This window comes from Coregonus clupeaformis, unplaced genomic scaffold (assembly GCF_020615455.1).
Source record: "Coregonus clupeaformis isolate EN_2021a unplaced genomic scaffold, ASM2061545v1 scaf0480, whole genome shotgun sequence".
NCBI classification, from domain to species: Eukaryota; Metazoa; Chordata; class Actinopteri; order Salmoniformes; family Salmonidae; genus Coregonus; species Coregonus clupeaformis.
This window is the reverse complement of record NW_025533935.1, coordinates 50,517-68,435: the sequence shown is the minus strand read 5'-3', so window position 1 is coordinate 68,435 and position 17,919 is coordinate 50,517. Positions and strand designations below refer to the sequence as shown.

At 43.7% G+C, this 17,919-nt stretch overlaps 2 protein-coding genes across 2 annotated transcripts; one reads left to right on the top strand and one right to left on the bottom strand.

The window, feature by feature from the left end:
* The first annotated feature begins 1,616 nt into the window (after positions 1-1,616).
* LOC121540847 (zona pellucida sperm-binding protein 3) lies at positions 1,617-5,054 on the top strand. Its single transcript, XM_041849957.2, has 7 exons — positions 1,617-2,153; positions 2,376-2,494; positions 2,626-2,729; positions 2,988-3,165; positions 4,085-4,324; positions 4,536-4,627; positions 4,945-5,054. The coding sequence occupies exons 1-7, from the start codon at positions 1,653-1,655 to the stop codon at positions 5,010-5,012; spliced, it is 1,302 nt and encodes a 433-aa protein (XP_041705891.1). The 5' UTR covers positions 1,617-1,652; the 3' UTR covers positions 5,013-5,054.
* A 3,444-nt stretch (positions 5,055-8,498) lies between these two features.
* On the bottom strand, positions 8,499-16,230 carry LOC121540849 (palmitoyltransferase ZDHHC7). The gene is made up of 8 exons (XM_041849963.2): positions 16,089-16,230; positions 15,231-15,331; positions 14,705-15,010; positions 14,236-14,360; positions 13,850-13,946; positions 13,322-13,403; positions 12,758-12,888; positions 8,499-10,492 (listed from the first exon to the last, which is right to left on the bottom strand). Exons 3-8 carry the CDS (start codon positions 15,002-15,004, stop codon positions 10,313-10,315), a joined length of 915 nt encoding a protein of 304 aa, XP_041705897.1. The 5' UTR covers positions 15,005-15,010; positions 15,231-15,331; positions 16,089-16,230; the 3' UTR covers positions 8,499-10,312.
* Positions 16,231-17,919: the final 1,689 nt, after the last annotated feature.

Below are 17,919 nucleotides of genomic sequence, written 5' to 3'. Positions count from 1 at the left end.
TTCTCTACCATAAGCCGCCTCTGTCATGTTAGAGAATTTAGCAGTACGTCCAACCGGTCTCACAACCGCAGACCATGTGTATGGCGTCATGTGGGCGAGCGGTTTGCTGATGTCAACGTTGTGAACAGAGTGCCCCATGGTGGCGGTGGTGTTACAGTATGGGCAGGGAGAAGGTACGGACAACGAACACAATTGCATTTTATCGATGGCAATTTGAATGCACAGCGATACCTTGACGAGATCCCAAGGCCCATTGTAGTGCCATTCATCCGCTGCCATCACCTCATGTTTCAGCATAATAATGCACGGTCCCATGTCGCAAGGATCTGTACACAATCCTGAAAATGGTGGTCACACCAGATACTGACTGGTTTTCTGATCCACGCCCCTACCTTTTTTTAAATGTCTCTGTGACCAACAGATTCATATTTGTATTCCAAGTCATGTGAAATCCATCGATTAGGGCATTATGCATTTATATCAATTGATTGATTTCCTTATATTCCAGCGTCGTCCGGGTTTGGCCGGTGTAGGCCGTCATTGTAAATAAGAATTTGTTCTTAACTGACTTGCCTAGTTAAATAAAGGTAAAATAAAAAATAAAAATAAAATATGAACCGTAACTCAGTAAAATCTTTGAAATTGTTGCATGCTGCGTTTATATATTTTTTCAGTGTAGATGTTGTAGTGGCAGTTGCAGAGAAGTACTTGGGTGTACGAAATTTGACTTCAGAAGAGTTACAGCGTTTGTTGAGTGATGGTGTCCGTCCTCCCAGGCCGTAGGATTAGATAGGGTTAAAATAGTGGAATAAGGTGATGGTTTTAATGAGTTTAGGGTTAGTTGGTAGGGTAATTTATTTTAATTTGATTTATTTAAAAATGTTCACGGTTCCCCTTTCCCATTTTGCATCACTAAGTGTAATGGATCTATACTATAGTTCAGTTGGGGGCGGTAATGCAACATATTGGATGTCAACCGCTGTTAAACCGAAGAAGAAGAAGAAGAAGAAGAAGAAGAAGAAGAAGGAAGGGATTCCAAGTCGGAAAGCATCGTCCAACAATAGTTGACTTAAGTTGCACTTTTGACAGACAAAAACAGAAAATTATGTAGCCTAGGTCATATGGTCACACCCACATTGATCAGGCCACACCTTACCACACCCACCAAATGGGCACAAACGTACCTCAAAGGCTGTTAAAAAACGGTGCCACTTTCAAGGAGCTGTAATACCTATGTGTCTTTCAGTACAAACCGTCAGGCAACATAGCAAACGTTGAGGTGAATTGAACGCACCCCATTGAGGCAATCTCCATTTTGAAGTAGTAATTTTCTTCTTCACGATTGGTTGATCTATCCTGATGATCAGCCAATGAAGTTGGAAGCCCCACCCAGTTGACTACATTAAAATGGTGGAAGCCCTCAATGGCGCTGCCCATGCTAATATGGCCTTTTGGCCACTAGAGGCCTCTACCATTCTCTATGGGAAGGAAGTGTTTCTAAAGTATTCTACAGGGCCCTTTAATGAGCACGGTCTGGATGTTGATTACACTAATTAATGAAGGGGCGGGTTCACATTCAACCACATGGCTTAAAAAGGTTATTCCTAGAGACCAAGGAGATATTGTGAATTCACCATTTGATATTTGCAGCCATGGGATCAAGGCAAGTGCTAAGCAAGCTTTTTGCAGTGGTTGCTGTGTTTGTATGTTTCTGGGATGCTGTGTTGTCAACTCCTTGGGCTCATGCAGCTCTGAAGCCCAAGGGCTTCCAGAAGTCTGCAGTGCTTCAACCTAGGGGCTTCCAGAACCAGAGGTCTGCAGTGCTGCAACCCAGGAAGCAGGATTCAGTGTTCCAGTCAAAACAAGTCTTCGAAACCCCACTGACCTGGACGTTTCCTCATGATCCAGTGCTGGAGGCCAAACCTGAAGTGAATAATTTTGAGCTGAAGCAGCCCGTGCCTGCCGACACGGTGGGGGTGAAGTGCGGGGAGAATCTGGTACAGGTGGAGGTCAAGCAGGATCTGTTTGGTATCGGCCAACTCATCCAGCCGGCGCATCTCACCCTGGGGGGCTGTGCTGCAGCTGGGGAGGATGTCGAAGCCCGCAGGCTGATCTTTGAGTCTGAGCTGCAGGGATGCAACAGCAAATTGGAGGTAGCCTTTGCATGTTCAAATCTAAATGTCTAGTTAAAATATTCTAGATCTAAGGACTGGTTTCCTGGACACGTAGTAAGCCTAGTCTTGGACTTTTTAACAGTTAGCATTTCACTTTTTACACGTTTACAAAGCATGTGACAAATAAAATGTGATTTGAAGCTCAATGGGTAATCATTGCAACTGCTTTGAACACACTTGTGTTATGTTACCACTTCACAGATGATAGAGGATGCCCTCATCTATACCTTCCACCTGCTCTACAAACCAAGCAATATTGGTGATACCCCTGTTGTAAGGACCACTGAGGCTGTTGTAGGCATTGAGTGCCACTACAAGAGGTGAGATTCTCCAAGCGGATGACTTGTGGTCTACTCAAAGTGTGGCGCATGGACAGAAGTAGGCCTAATTCTCACAGTCACCCAGGACTTAATTTTGCAAAGAGTAATGTCCTTTCTTTCTCCCCTTGCAGGAAACGCAATGTGAGCAGCAATGCCTTGAAGCCCACCTGGACCCTCTTTGGAGACTCTAAAGTAGTCGAGGAGCAACTCTACTTTTCTCTCAAGCTCATGACTGGTGGGTAGTTCCATGTCTGTCAATTATTCTTAATTGGCGCCCTCAACCAGCACCTAGCAACCTCACGAAGAAGTTTGGTCTCTTGGTGTAACAGCGTAGGTGTTGGGTTGACACTTGCTGGTCCCGGTCAGGGCTACACAACCAACTCGCAGCAATCTACTGCAGCCCTGAAATGTGTTAACATTGTATTGTAAAGGCTAACCATGGGCCTCTTTGTAAAGATGCTACTAAATTACACTGACTTTCGCCTCTTTCTAGACGACTGGCAGTTTGAGAGGCCCTCCAGTCAGTACTTCCTGGGTGACCTGATTTGCATGGAAGCCTCTGTCCTGCAGTACCACCATGTGCCGCTGCGGGTCTTTGTGGAAAGCTGCGTTGCCACTCTGGTGCCTGACATTAACTCTAAGCCCAGATACTCCTTCATTGAGAATCATGGGTGAGTCAGCGAGGGCACTGTTCAAAGGTGGCGTGTACCAGGGTTGGGATCAATTTACATTCAGGAATTAAACTAACACCGTACTATTGTACTTGTCTTCGTTGAACGAATAGTCGCACTTGTCTTTCTTACTGGCACTGAATTTGCTGAGATGCTATATTTAAGCAATAAGGCCAGAGGGGGTGTGGTATATGGCCAATATACCACGGCTAAGGGCTGTTCTAAGGCACGATGCAACGCGGAGTGCCTGGATACAGCCCTTAGCCATAGTCTATTGGCCATATACCACACCCCCTCTGGCCTTATTGCTATTATAAACTGGTTACCAACGTAATTAGAGCAGTAAAAAAAAATCAATGTTTTTGTTATACCTGTGGTGTATGGTCTGACATACCACGGCTGTCAGCCAATCAGCAGTCAGGGCTCGAACCACCCAGTTTATATTGAGGTTTCTAATTGCAACAACTGATATGTAGTTTTATCTACCTTAGTTTAATGCACTGACTAAGTCTCTCTGGATAGGAGCCTCTGCTAAATGTAAACTGAAATTCCAATTCTACATTTCTCAAAGTATTGAGGTGAATTGGACTTTCAGTTTACTGCAAGGAATTGACCCCCAACCCTTGTGTGCGCACACAACAAACTATCACTATGTACAACCAGTTTCATACAGCTAACTGGCAAAGGCCCTTAGACAGTTTCCCGGGCACAGATTAGCCTAATTCTGGACAAATTCCTCTAATGGAGATTCTCCATTGACTATTAAAAATAAAAAAAAATTGTCCAGGAGTGGAAGTAATCTCTGGGGAAATGGTCCCTAGAAGTTGCAAATGTTACTATTAACGGAGCAACTGGAAGGTGTGCACTGCACATTCTCCTTGCGAACTGTTCTTTTCTCCAATGGTTTCTGGTTGTTCAGGTGTCTAGTTGATGCTGCGTTGACGGGCTCTAGTTCCCAGTTCCTGCCTCGCTCACAGGACCACAAGCTTCAGATCCAGCTGGAGGCCTTCAGATTCCATCAGCAGGATGCTGGCCCTGGAAGCAACAGCAACACTGGCGAGGACAAAATTGACCAGATCTACATAACCTGCCACCTGAAGGCCACTGCAGCTTCGTCCCCAATTTATGCTGAGCACAAGGCCTGTTCCTTTGTCAAGGGGTAAGTGTACAGTGACTTTTTCTTCTGTGAGATGGGTTGTGTTCATTAAGGAAAACTGTTATACATATTTTTGCAGTGGAAGCAGACGTTTCTTACTGGACTGGCAGGATGGTACCTCACTTTCTAGTTTCCGGTCTACTGAATACAACTGGTAAAGCAAGCTTTGTCGCACTGCCTTGCCCAATTTTAAACCTTTTGTTTCTTCTCACAGGTGGAGGTCTGCAGATGGGGATGACCAGGTGTGTGGTTGCTGTGACTCCTCCTGCACCATGAGAAGGGCCAGAGATATCTCCGTCGACGCCGGTATGACTTGAGTATTCAAATTCACTGGCTCAACGTTTCAGCTTCCTCAAGGCTCTTCGACACAATTGATCTGGCTGCTGGGCTCAGATCCTGAGAACCCCTATCATTGTGCCCTTGAGCAAGGGTAACCCCACAATTTGCTCCATCCAGTGTCGCTGCACTGCGGCTTGACCCTGTGTTCCTCTCAACTGTGCTATCATCATTCAATTGGGTGTTTGTCCCTCTTGCAGGAATCTGTTATGCACATTCAAAAGCATTGGTAATGTTAAACTATATGATACTTCTAGTCCTCTTACAGTTGACTTCTCTTTCCGCAGATGTGCAGTGGGAAGCCGACACTGTCCTTGGCCCCATATCCATCCAGCAGTATCTTGTGTTGCCATAACATTTTAAATGGGCTATAGAGAAAAATAAACAACTTAATGGATATGCGCTGTATGCCTCTTCTCTTGGTTGGTCAGTATAGTTGACTAATATTTTGGGTCTCTGTAGCATCGGTTTAGACAAAGTTCAGAATGGGTTTCTTGGATGCTCTCAACTGGGGGTTGGTTCAATTGACATTGCTTTTAAAGGTCAAACCAAACTTTTAGATTAAGGTAGTGTCGTCTGTACTCAACGTTTGCTTTGCAACCATGACGTAGACTAGCTGAAATATGGAACCTTGTTTAAATGCCCATGTTGCAGTGATTATAAATGCATTGTAAATATCTATTGCTTGTGGGGCGGCAGGTACTTTAGTGGTTAAGAGCGTTGTGCCAGTAACTGAAAGGTCGCTGGTTCTAATCCCCGAGCCGACTAGGTGAAATCGTGACTCATCTGAAGTTCAATAACCCAACAGTAGGTGGCCTCAAAGTCTAATCAAGCACTCAATGCTGTTCTGATACTTTAATCTCATCAGTACCAACCTGTACTGTAACCTGACATGGCTGCATTTTTATTTTTACAAGTAAGAATGTGGACTGGAAATGGGACATGTAGTATATGCTGGAGTTCCAAAAATGCCTCTAAGTTTCAGAGGGCCCTGCCTTGACCAGACTGGCTCCAAGACCTGTTATTGGCACGACTGACCTTGAGTAGTTGCCTCCAAGTCAACAGTTTCTACGTGTCTGCCATCTTGAAGGAAAAAAGTACTTTTTTGGGGGGGGCACACTTATACTATGGCGTCATCTGTGTATTGAGGAAATGTGAGACAATGACTTGCATCGTGGTTCTTTTGGGACATATTTCGTGACCGCAGCCAGGTGAACAACCAAAGCATGGCTTGCTGTCTCTCCTTGTCCAAAGACCACTTACAGGGTAAGGAAACTATGCAATTTGGCTGAACTATCCCTTTAACATTGAACAAACATGAGCAATGCAAGCAGTGAACGACATATCAGCTATCATTCATGTACAGTGGGGGGGAAAAGTATTTAGTTGCCACCAATTGTGCAAGTTCTCCCACTTAAAAAGATGAGGCCTATAATTTTCATCATAGGTACACGTCAACTATGACAGACAAATTGAGGAAAAAACCCCCAGAAACACATTGTAGGATTTTTAATGAATTTATTTGCAAATTATGGTGGAAAATAAGTATTAGTTCACCTACAAACAAGCAAGATTTCTGGCTCTCACAGACCTGTAACTTCTTCTTTAAGAGGCTCCTGTCCTCCACTCGTTACCTGTATTAATGGCACCTGTTTGAACTTGTTATCAGTATAAAAGACACCTGTCCACAACCTCAAGCGGTCACACTCCAAACTCTACTATGGCCAAGACCAAAGAGCTGTCAAAGGACACCAGAAACAAAATTGTAGACCTGCACCAGGCTGGGAAGACTGAATCTGCAATAGGTAAGCAGCTTGGTTTGAAGAAATCAACTGTGGGAGCAATTATTAGGAAATGGAAGACATGCAAGACCACTGATAATCTCCCTCGATCTGGGGCTCCACGCAAGATCTCACCCCGTGGGGTCAAAATGATCACAAGAACAGTGAGCAAAAATCCCAGAACCACACAGGGGGACCTAGTGAATGACCTGCAGAGAGCTGGGACCAAAGTAACAAAGCCTACCATCAGTAACACACTACGCCGCCAGGGACTCAAATCCTGCAGTGCCAGACGTGTCCCCCTGCTTAAGCCAGTACATGTCCAGGCCCGTCTGAAGTTTGCTAGAGTGCATTTGGATGATCCAGAAGAGGATTGGGAGAATGTCATATGGTCAGATGAAACCAAAATAGAACTTTTTGGTAAAAACTCAACTCGTTGTGTTTGGAGGACAAAGAATGCTGAGTTGCATCCAAAGAACACCATACCTACTGTGAAGCATGGGGGTGGAAACATCATGCTTTGGGGCTGTTTTTCTGCAAAGGGACCAGGACGACTGATCAGTGTAAAGGAAAGAATGAAAGGGGCCATGCATCGTGAGATTTTGAGTGAAAACCTCCTTCCATCAGCAAGGGCATTGAAGATGAAACGTGGTTGGGTCTTTCAGCATGACAATGATCCCAAACACACCGCCCGGGCAACGAAGGAGTGGCTTCGTAAGAAGCATTTCAAGGTCCTGGAGTGGCCTAGCCAGTCTCCAGATCTCAACCCCATAGAAAATCTTTGGAGGGAGTTGAAAGTCTGTGTTGCCCAGCGACAGCCCCAAAACATCACTGCTCTAGAGGAGATCTGCATGGAGGAATGGGCCAAAATACCAGCAACAGTGTGTGAAAACCTTGTGAAGACTTACAGAAAACGTTTGACCTGTGTCATTGCCAACAAAGGGTATATAACAAAGTATTGAGAAACTTTTGTTATTGAACAAATACTTATTTTCCACCATAATTTGCAAATAAATTTATAAAAAAATCCTACAATGTGATTTTCTGGAAAAAAAAATCTCATTTTGTCTGTCATAGTTGACGTGTACCTATGATGAAAATGACAGGCCTCTCATCTTTTTAAGTGGGAGAACTTGCACAATTGGTGGCTGACTAAATACTTTTTTCCCCCACTGTATTAAAAAAATTGCTTTTCTTTCGAAAACAAGGAAATATCTAAGTGACCCCAAACTTTTGAACGGTAGTGTATATTGCACAATAAACAGATCATTTATTGTACTACTAAACTGTATAGCATCTTACCATAAGTCACGTAGAAGTGATCTCCTTGGTGTGCCAGAAGCACTCCAGTCCGGAGGCACGACGGCAACGTCATACTGGTCCACTCCCCAGGACAAGTCCTGGTCCGCTGGTAGGTCAGGATGGGGGTCCGCCAAGGGATCACCCAATAGAACCAGGAGCACTACTAAGGATACCCCACATAACATGGCTGGTCTTCTTGAAAGGATACAATTTCATAGCAATGAGGTGCAGTTAGCTACTGTCTGCCAGTGTGGATGTGTCGTGGCCCGTGGGATAAGAAATTATTCACTACAACTTGTACGTTTGCTTTACTATAGGTCCGGGGTGAAGTTTCCCCTGGGTACAGATCTAGGATCAGGATCTAGGACTTAACCATTAGTGGGGAAAATGGAAAACTGGCCCAAGGTCAGCGTCTAATCGCAACTTCACCCTACTACCTATGATGGGTAGGGTTGAAAGATGGGAAAATCTGGTTCCCTTCACAAATAGTGTCGACACAGCCGGTCCCAATTCCCTCTCGAGGCCTTCTCAGCCCTTTAATGTTAGCAGATCTGAAGGGTCTGGATAGGTATTAGCAGTGTAGAGGTGAAGCTTCCACCATATTGCTTCCACCTTACAGATCTGCAAACATCAAAGTGTTACAGCCAAGGGGAAGGGAGGGAATTGGGACCAGTGTACAGCAAGTCATCCACCAGTTCCAAGTGAGCTTTTTGAAGTGCTGCATACTGGCTTCAGTAATATGGACAAATAGATCTGGATTTTAGAGGTAGAAATGAAGTTGATTTAATGGGAGCACAGTAAATGTAGCTACGCAAAAACTGAAAGCTTTCAAAACAGAAGTACATAACATACTGTATAATCTCCTAACAGAATATTTTAAAACAACTCAGTCCTAATACATTCCTTTACAGTCCCTCATGTCTTCAAAACATTTATGTCAAATAAAAAAATATAAAATTATAATGGTTACTCAGACTTGCTCAGAATTTCAGAATCATACATCTTACGATCAGCGTGACAGGAAAGTCCCCTGTGTACATAGGGGAGTGTACTGTAGAATGGAATACTTGTGAGGAAGTCAGAGTATCTGGCCACAGGTGTTCTTCACAATGCTACAACGTGGTAGCTAAAGGACCATAACAGCAGAGAAGTTTAGCCTCGCGCTTCAACGCTGTTAGTTGTTGCGGAAATTGGCCCGATATTGCTGTTTCCTTTGTGCATCGCTAAGTCTACATTTTTAAATCAGAGCACAGTTAAATAAATTATCATAGCATACTTCCCATTAAAATAATGATCAAGGGTTCAATGCTAACCTTTCGCTAATGAAATTAGTTCCTATGCCTTTCAATTGTCCACGTCACAGCAAATTTGTCAGACACATTACTAAAACTTTATGTGAATGCCTCATGCAGAATCCAAACTGCTGATTCTAGTATTTCTCTACCATCTTGCTGGCAACCATTAATTATTCATTTTATACTCCTCCTTCCCCACCCCAACTCAACTCCTACAAGCGGTAAACATGTATTTTTTAGGTATAAAAGAAAATGCAATACAGAGAATGTAAACTGACATTTAGGCAAAAACATGATTCTCAAGCAATATATCCAGCAATATATTCATAAAAAAACATGATATGGATATAGTAGTGGTTAACACCAATTCTAGCACATTTTTTTCCAGAGGTACAGCTAGCTACTGTCAGGTAGGGACCCTTAAGCCTCATTTTATACATAGGATGCAAGAACTACAATTAGCTACGCAAAATGGCGATCCGGCTAGTTGCGTAGACAAAATACACAGACGTGTGCAGTCCAGCAATTTGTAAGTCGACACAAGTACACAACATTGCGTAGCTAATTGCGTTCTTGCGTTGTGCATGTACTGTAGGTAAGGTATAAATTAGGCTTTACTCACTCAAACACCCCCAGAGTGACAGGAAGAGAAGTACACAACCATGTGAGAGAGAGAGAGATAAGGAGGCACAGAGATAAGGAGACACAGAGAGAGAGAGGAGATAAGGAGCCAGAGAGAGGATGTAAGGTATAAATTAGGCTTTACTCAGTCAACCCCCCCAGAGTGACAGGAAGAGAAGAACACAACAGTGAGTGTTTTAAAAACAAGTCAATAAATAAACAGATGAAGTGAATCCTCCTCCCTGTAGGCTTCCTGTAACTGTGCAGTATGTAGTGTTTCAGTCTGTTTTAGGACTACAGCGCACCTTCATTTGATCTTTAAACAGGTTTCGATGGGTTTCTCGATAGTTTTGACTCCTGCTCCATGTGACCTATACAGACGTGATGTTCAGAAGCACCATTGTCCATACTGTTGGATAGAACTTCAGTCTTCCTTGTAGCTGGGTCGTGTTCATTAGGACACGTGATGGAAAACATTTTGCAACAGAAAACAAAAATGAGCGTTTCTTATCGGACAAGTCCGGATAGTACCTTCCCTGTTTGAGTCCGTTTGGTGCCTGAAATGAACAGGACCCTGGTGTCAAAGACAGCTCCTGAGTCAGGTTCTACAGATTGTCCCAGACAGTACAGTAGGAAGCTGGTGATAAGGTGAGAGGTCAGACAGAGAACTCGGCGCCGGCTTTCCGGGAGCGTGTGGCGAGTAGTCGGCGCAGTCGGAGCCCGGCAAATGGGTTGATCCACAGCAGTGACGGCTTGCCCCCAAACACACTCCTCATGCCCTCCCAGCGAACCTGCCTCTCCCACGTGGGCTTCTCCTTCTTCAGACGCTCAATCTCCTGTGGTAGAAATACACACAGAGGGGTAAACATCAACGCCAGAATTCAACAAAGTTGAGGGAATGGGGTCAAATAACAACAATGGTAAATTAGCCTCAGTCATTGGTCACTAGTCTCATCAATGTCACCACCACTAGGTTTCTTCTTCCTTACATTATCAACAGGTTTTCTGAAGGAGGCTGATGTCTCATGTAAATAAGCCCTATTTACAGTTGAAGTCGGAAGTTTACATACACCTTATCCAAAATTTAAATTTAGGTTTTTCACAATTCCTGGCATTTAATCCTAGTAAAAATGCCCTGTCTTAGGTCAGTTAGGATCACCACTTTATTTTAAGAATGTGAAATGTCAGAATAGTAGTAGAGAGAATGATTTATTTCAGCTTTTATTTATTTAATCAAATTCCCAGTAAGTCAGAAATGTACATACACTGGTAGCATTGCCTTTAAATTGTTTAACTTGGGTCAAATGTTTCGGGTAGCCTTCCACAAGTTTCCCACAATAAGTTGGGTGAATTTTGGCCCATTCCTCCTGACAGAGCTGGTGTAACTGAGTCAGGTTTATAGGCCTCCTTGTTCGCACACGCTTTTGTAGTTCTGCCCACAACTTTTCCATAGGATTGAGGTCAGGGCTTTCTGATGGCCACTCCAATAGCTTGACTTTGTTGTCATTAAGCCATTTTGTCACAACTTTGGAAGTATGCTTGGGGTCATTGTCCATTTGGAAGACCCATTTGCGACCAAGCTTTAACTTCCTGAATGATGTCTTGAGATGTTGCTTCAATATATCCACATCATTTTCCTTCCTCATGATGCCATGCTATTTTGTGAAGTGCACCAGTCCCTCCTGCAGCAAAGCACCCCCACAGCATGATGCTGCCACGCCACCCCTGTGCTTCACAGTTGGGATGGTGTTCTTCGGCTTGCAAGCATCACTCTTTTTCCTCCAAACATAACGATGGTCATTATGGCCAAACAGTTATTTTGTTTCATTAGACCAGAGGACATTTCCCCAAAAAGTAAGATCTTTGTCCCCATGTGCAGTTGCAAACCGTAGTCTGGTTTTTTTATGGCAGTTTTGGAGCAGTGGATTCTTCCTTGCCGAGCGGCCTTTCAGGTTATGTCGATATAGGACTTGTTTTACTGTGGATATTGATACTTTTGTACCTGTTTCCTCCAGCATCTTCACAAGGTCCTTTGCTGTTGTTCTGGGATTGATTTGCACTTTTCGCACCAAAGTACGTTCATCTTTAGGAGACAGAACGCGTCTCCTTCCTGAGCGGTATGACGGCTGCGTGGTCCCATGGTGTTTATACTTGCGTACTATTGTTTTTACAGATGAACGTGGTACCTTCAGGCGTTTGGAAATTGCTCCCAAGGATGAACCAGACTTGTGGAGGTCTACACATTTTTTACTTTTTATTTTCCCATGATGTCAAGCAAAGAGGCACTGAGTTTGAAGGTAGGCCTTGAAATACACCCACAGGTACACCTCCAATTGACTCAAATGATGTCAATTAGCCTATCAGAAGCTTCTAAAGCCATGACATAATTTTCTGGAATTTTCCAAGCTGTTTAAAGGAACAGTCAACTTAGTGTATGTAAACTTCTGACCCACTGGAATTGTGATACAGTGAATTATAAGTGAAATAATCTGTCTGTAAACAATTGTTGGAAAAATTACTTGTGTCATGCACAAAGTAGATGTCCTAATCGACTTGCCAAAACTATAGTTAGTTAACAAGAAATGTGTGGAGTGGTTGAAAAACAAGTTTTAATGACTCCAACCTAAGTTTCTGAAGGAGGCTGATGTCTCATATGTAAATAAGCCCCATTTCCCTCACTGGGACTTCACTACCATGGCCACGTGCTTGTTCAGAGGGGCAGGACATTTGGAAACAAATCCCAATCATGCAGAATAGAGAATCTTATCCATTCTACATTGTTGCTAGAACTAGTCGGTGTAGAATGGCGTTCCGTAATGCCTTTGCCCTACTTAATAAGCCTTGCATGTCTATCTATTGTTTTTCTATCCATGTGGTTCGGCTCCTCACCGTCTTCTTGTTGCAGATGGATTGGACCTGAGAATGTAATGTATAACATGGAAACAATTCTCAATCATCTAATCTACATTGTATATCTAAGGTTGTGGGTTCAATTCCCGCAGGAATCAAACTGAAAATGTAGCCACTCACTGCGCAGAATGCTGCTTAGGATTACAACAGTGTCTGCTAAGTGGCATATAGTGTTATATTAACCTCCTCACCGTCTCGTCGTTGCAGATGGAGTGGACCTGAGTGCCAAACATGACAGCTGTGAAGCTGAGGAAGAGGAGGCCCTCCAGGCAGAGGAAGATCATCAGCATCACTGTCACCGGGGGGGCAAAGTCACTGCACTCTGGAGGGGCAGGAACACCATTCAAGATAATGACATTAACACTGACCTCAATGTAGTTGTATTTAATTAATTTGAAAATCAACAAATGGCAGCTCCGCCACTTGGTTTGCTATAAAGGTGAGGGATGGGGCAAGAGAAATGTAACCCCTATCAAATTCATAGATGGAGCTATAGATACGAAGAATGATAGTCCACAAGATTAAAATGATAGTTTTGAAGCTGTACATTTTTGTTAACAAAGACTGTAACACACAATTGAGTAAAACAACCTTATATTTTGCCAAGACAAATTCCAGATTGTGTGTTTAAACAGGGCACATTGAAGTCAATATAGTTGTTTTTTTAAACAGGGCACCCAAAAGTAAATGTAGTTATATTTAACAGGGAACAGTATATTTAGAAAGCTAATCTGCAATCATATAATGATACTCACCACTCCACTGGACCTTGACACAGGTTACAAACTGGTACCCACTCAGGGCAAGAGCGTGGGTGGAGATCATCGCTATATACATCTGCAAAGAGAGAGGGAACTATTACCCAATCCTGGTATTGATGGTAAAACATTCATTGTAATTCATTGCGCATTGACAATGCACACAGGCATAAAGCTACAACCAAAGCACATTGAGGAGCACAGTGTACATGATCACAACCTAGCATAATAATACATCATATTTCTCCAATCTGACCAGAGCCTCCTGAAGGCAATCAGTGAACAGGGATTGGTTGGTTTACAGGCCTTTATGATAATAAAGATGAAACACGAATCATTCTGTCAAACCCATTGCTTCCATGCAAAACTACACAATAGTACAAAATAGGGACGTCAGTCGATGCAACAACAAAAACAAGTTTGATTAATTGACGTTGATTAATTGGACCCATGTACCACAGATGCATTTCAGTATTTCCACTGTGCACATGACCTTCAACAAGGTGGAACTGAGACGGAACTCACAGTGAAGAGGACAAAGAAGCGCTGGTTGTTCTCTCCGACACAGTTGTTCACCCAGGGACAGTGGTGATCCATCTTACGGATGCAGCGCTTACAAATACTACAGGGGAGGGAAACGACACCATGGTCGTGTTCATTAGGCACCCAACTGGGGGAAAAAAAGACGGAAACCAGAAGGGACTACCTGGAGTTCTACAATAAGAAACATTCCTTTTTGTTTTCCATTTCAAAAGTTTTACTACGGTGTGGCCTAATGAACAGGACGCAACAGATACAGTAGGCCTAAATAGGGGGTGTTGCCTAGCCAAGTGACTCAGCCAGGAAAACCCCTTAGATACTATAAAGCATAACAATAATACATAATAGCAACACAAATATTCCCTCCTCACCTACAGTGGTGGGCTCTCTCAGGTTTGATGCTGCAGCATTTGGGACACTTATAGATGACCTCTCCTGGTTTCAGGTTCAGGCTCTCCATGTACTTCTTGGTGGCGTTGCCTTTGGGCACAGCTCCCTATAAACAGACACACGGTTGGACAGAATGGACACAGTCAGACTGACATGTTTGGACAGACTCATTCAAAACTTCCAGGAAACTACTAGTAAGTCAGCTCCTTCACTGCTAATAGGACAACACGTTGTTCCTATTCTGTGCCCAGGAGCATCAGACGGCTCTCAGTCTGTTCTCAGACTTACCCTTCTTCATTCTGAATGCTTCTTTTACTTCTTGTATACTCTGTCTTGCCCTCCGTTCAAAGTCACTCCCTTTTCCAAGTCACCCAACATTACAATGCGTCCTCACTTCTTTGTTACGTTGAGCCCAAATGAGCACTACCCTGCAGTGGTTGGTTCACTCACCGGGTCGGTGAGCATGGTGCGCAGGTGCGAGGTGAGAGCTAGCACAGCCAGGCAGTTGAAGACCACGCCGTTGACCACAGCGTACCAGAAGCTCTTGGAGGGCAGCAGCATGACAAAGGTGACCACAAAGTCGGCGTAGAGCACCAGGAACCAGGTGATGAAGGCACAGACCATGCCACAGCCATCCTGGATGAACCACACTTGCTCCGCCTCCCCTTCTGCGGAACCCACTGCAGCCTCCTCCCCGTCCAGCAGGGGGTGGTGTTGCTCTACATCTCGCAGCCGGTGACCTGAAGACATGCTGCCCTGCAGGAAAAGACAGAGAAAGAGGGAATATGAAAGCACAGAAAAGACTGAAAGAAAAGAGAGTGTTTGTTAAAATAAGTGTCTTTGGTCAAATGGTGGACATAGGCTATTTAGCCCTACTCTGTGCCCATGTTTCTAGCCCAACCAAAAATTATTGGTAGGAATAACCACTGTTGTTTGTGTAGCATTGACCAATTAGGCGTATTGTGTACTCACTCACTTTTTGTTAGTGTCCTTTATAGTGTCATTGTTGTGTCCAATCTTCAGAACTAGTGAGGAGAGCATCCAGGGCCCGACTTCTCAGGCCACATAACAGCCTTGCTAAACCAGGAGAGAGGGTGGCAGTTTAGTGACAGTTCAACAATCCAAAGTCATAAAACTGAGGTCAATAACTGATCCTCCTCATCCAGTAACAATGTGGTGAGCACAGCAGAAGGAATACTATTTGAACCTCCCTTTTAAACAGAAACGTTTGTGTGGCTCAGTTGGTAGAACATGGCGCTTGCAACGCCAGGGTTGTGGGTTCGATTTCCACGGGGTACCAGTACGAAAATGTATGCATTCACTACTGTAAGTCGCTCTGGATAAGAGTGTCTGCTAAATTACTAAAATTTAAAAAATTTAACTTATGCAGCTTGCAAGCGACATAGTTAGCTAGCTAGCTAGCTAGCTAACGTCAGCACATCAAAGACAACTAGCTAGCAAGATGGTAGCTAGATGTTAGCATTGTTAGCCCTCAGTGGTGGTTGACGTTTTTAATAGGCTGTGCACCAGCAAAGTACACGCAACCATTTACATCTAACAGTAGTAAGCTAGCTAGTGGTGTAAAAATGATCCTCTCTTTAGGCTGAGAAACGTTAGCTAACTAGTTAGGTAGCAGTGTTAGCACTGCTAGCTAACTAGTTAGGTAGCAGTGTTAGCACTGCTAGCCAGCTACACTAGCTACAGCAATAGAAGTCTCGCTACAGCCAATGACTGGAACGTTATAAATGAAGGCTACAGCTATAACTGTCTAGTAATCAGATACAGGCATTAACTAGCATGATTAACGTTAAATATTAGATAACTTATATCTTACCTTCTTTCCAGTTTCCCTGCTAAGATGTCCTTCTGATGGAATAAGGCTTCACTTTCATTAATGACAGCCCACTCAAGGCAAGTAGGCTAACGTTAGCTAGCTAGCTACACAACAATGTTTGGGAAGGTGCATTTCCGGTGTGGTATAATTTTTTGAGAACTGTCAAATTTAGTTATCAGATTTTTTTTTTAATGATTTGGTTACTTATTTAGTTGAATTAATCATAAGTTATTGTGCAACATGCAAAATTAAATATGTAAAGACCATTCTCAGCACCTGTGAAAACTCAAAAAGGTGCAATATGAAATCATTAATAAAGAACTTTTTACATTTTGGAAGATCATTCCTGTAAGAATGTGAGAATGCATAAAGCAGTAACACATTTTGAAAAAGGTCCTGAAATAGCTCTAACATACATTCACATCATTTAATTACAACGTCTGGAACTTTTATTCAATTATTCCTTTGTTATGGAAAAAATTGTTCTAAAAACATTAAGTGATAATATCATGAGGGAAATTCAGTTTCAGGCCAATACCTTGACTCATTTTTCCAGACAATATACCTCTTATCACTGAATCTGATCTACTATTATTTTGTCGGTCGAAAAACATGGATTATGTTACAATATTGCTCCTCTACACAGCTACCATAGATGGTGTTATTTCCTTCAGTGCACTCTCAAGTTAAGTAAGTACCTTTGCATGATCTGGAATGGCTCACAGGAGCCTATCTCCTGTTTCTGTAGCACCCCCTGGACAGAACACAGAGCGCTTGTCAATCGCAGGGCCTTAACCCCAGTCCTCCTCTTTAATGCTAAGTGTCAAGCAGAAACGCATCAGTCCCATTTTTACAGTCTGGTATGACTCGGCCAGGGATCCAACTCCCGATCTTGCAATCTCAGGGCAGAGACTCTAAAGGCCACTAATTTGCCAACTAATGTGCTAGTACGTGTACTCCCAAGCTAGTAAGTGTACTCCCAAACTAATGTGCTAACTAGGCTTAAAAAATCAGACCATGGTTCATATACTATTTGAAATTATTTCTAATACTTTAGCTGGGCTTGATTGAGCTTGCCTGGTGCAATGGAATCAATAGAATAGTCTCATTCCAAAATCATGGGCATTAATATGGAGTTGGTCCCCCCTTTGCTGCTATAACAGCCTTCACTCTTCTGGGAAGGCTTTCCACTAGATGTTGGAACATTGCTGGGGGGACTTGCTTCCATTCAGCCACTAGAGCATTAGTGAGGTCAGGCACGGATGTTGGACGATTAGGCCTGGCTCGCAGTCGGCGTTCCAATCCATCCCAAAGGCGTTCGATGGGGTTGAGGTCAGGGCTCTGTGCAGGCCAGTTAAGTTCTTACACACCGATCTCGACAAACTATTTCTGTATGGACTTCGCTTTGTGCATGGGGGCATCCGCCAAACCCAGATTTGTCCGTCAGACTGCAAGATGGTGAAGCGTGATTCATCACTCCAGAGAATGCGTTTCCACTGCTCCAGAGTCCAATGGCGGCGAGCTTTACACTACTCCAGCTGACGCTTGGCATTGCGCATGGTGATCTTAGGCTGCTCGGCCATGGACACCCATTTCATGAAGCTCTCGATGAACAGCTCTTGTGCTGACGTTGCTTCCAGAGGCAGTTTGGAACTCGTAGTGAGTGTTGCAACTGAGGACAGACGATTTTTACGCGCTACGCGCCTCAGCACTCGCCGGTCCCGTTCTGTGAGCTTGTGTGGCTTACCGCTCCGCGGCTGAGCAGTTGTTGCTCCTAGAGGTTTCCACTTCAGAATCACAGCACTTACAGTTGACCAGGGCAGCTCTAGAA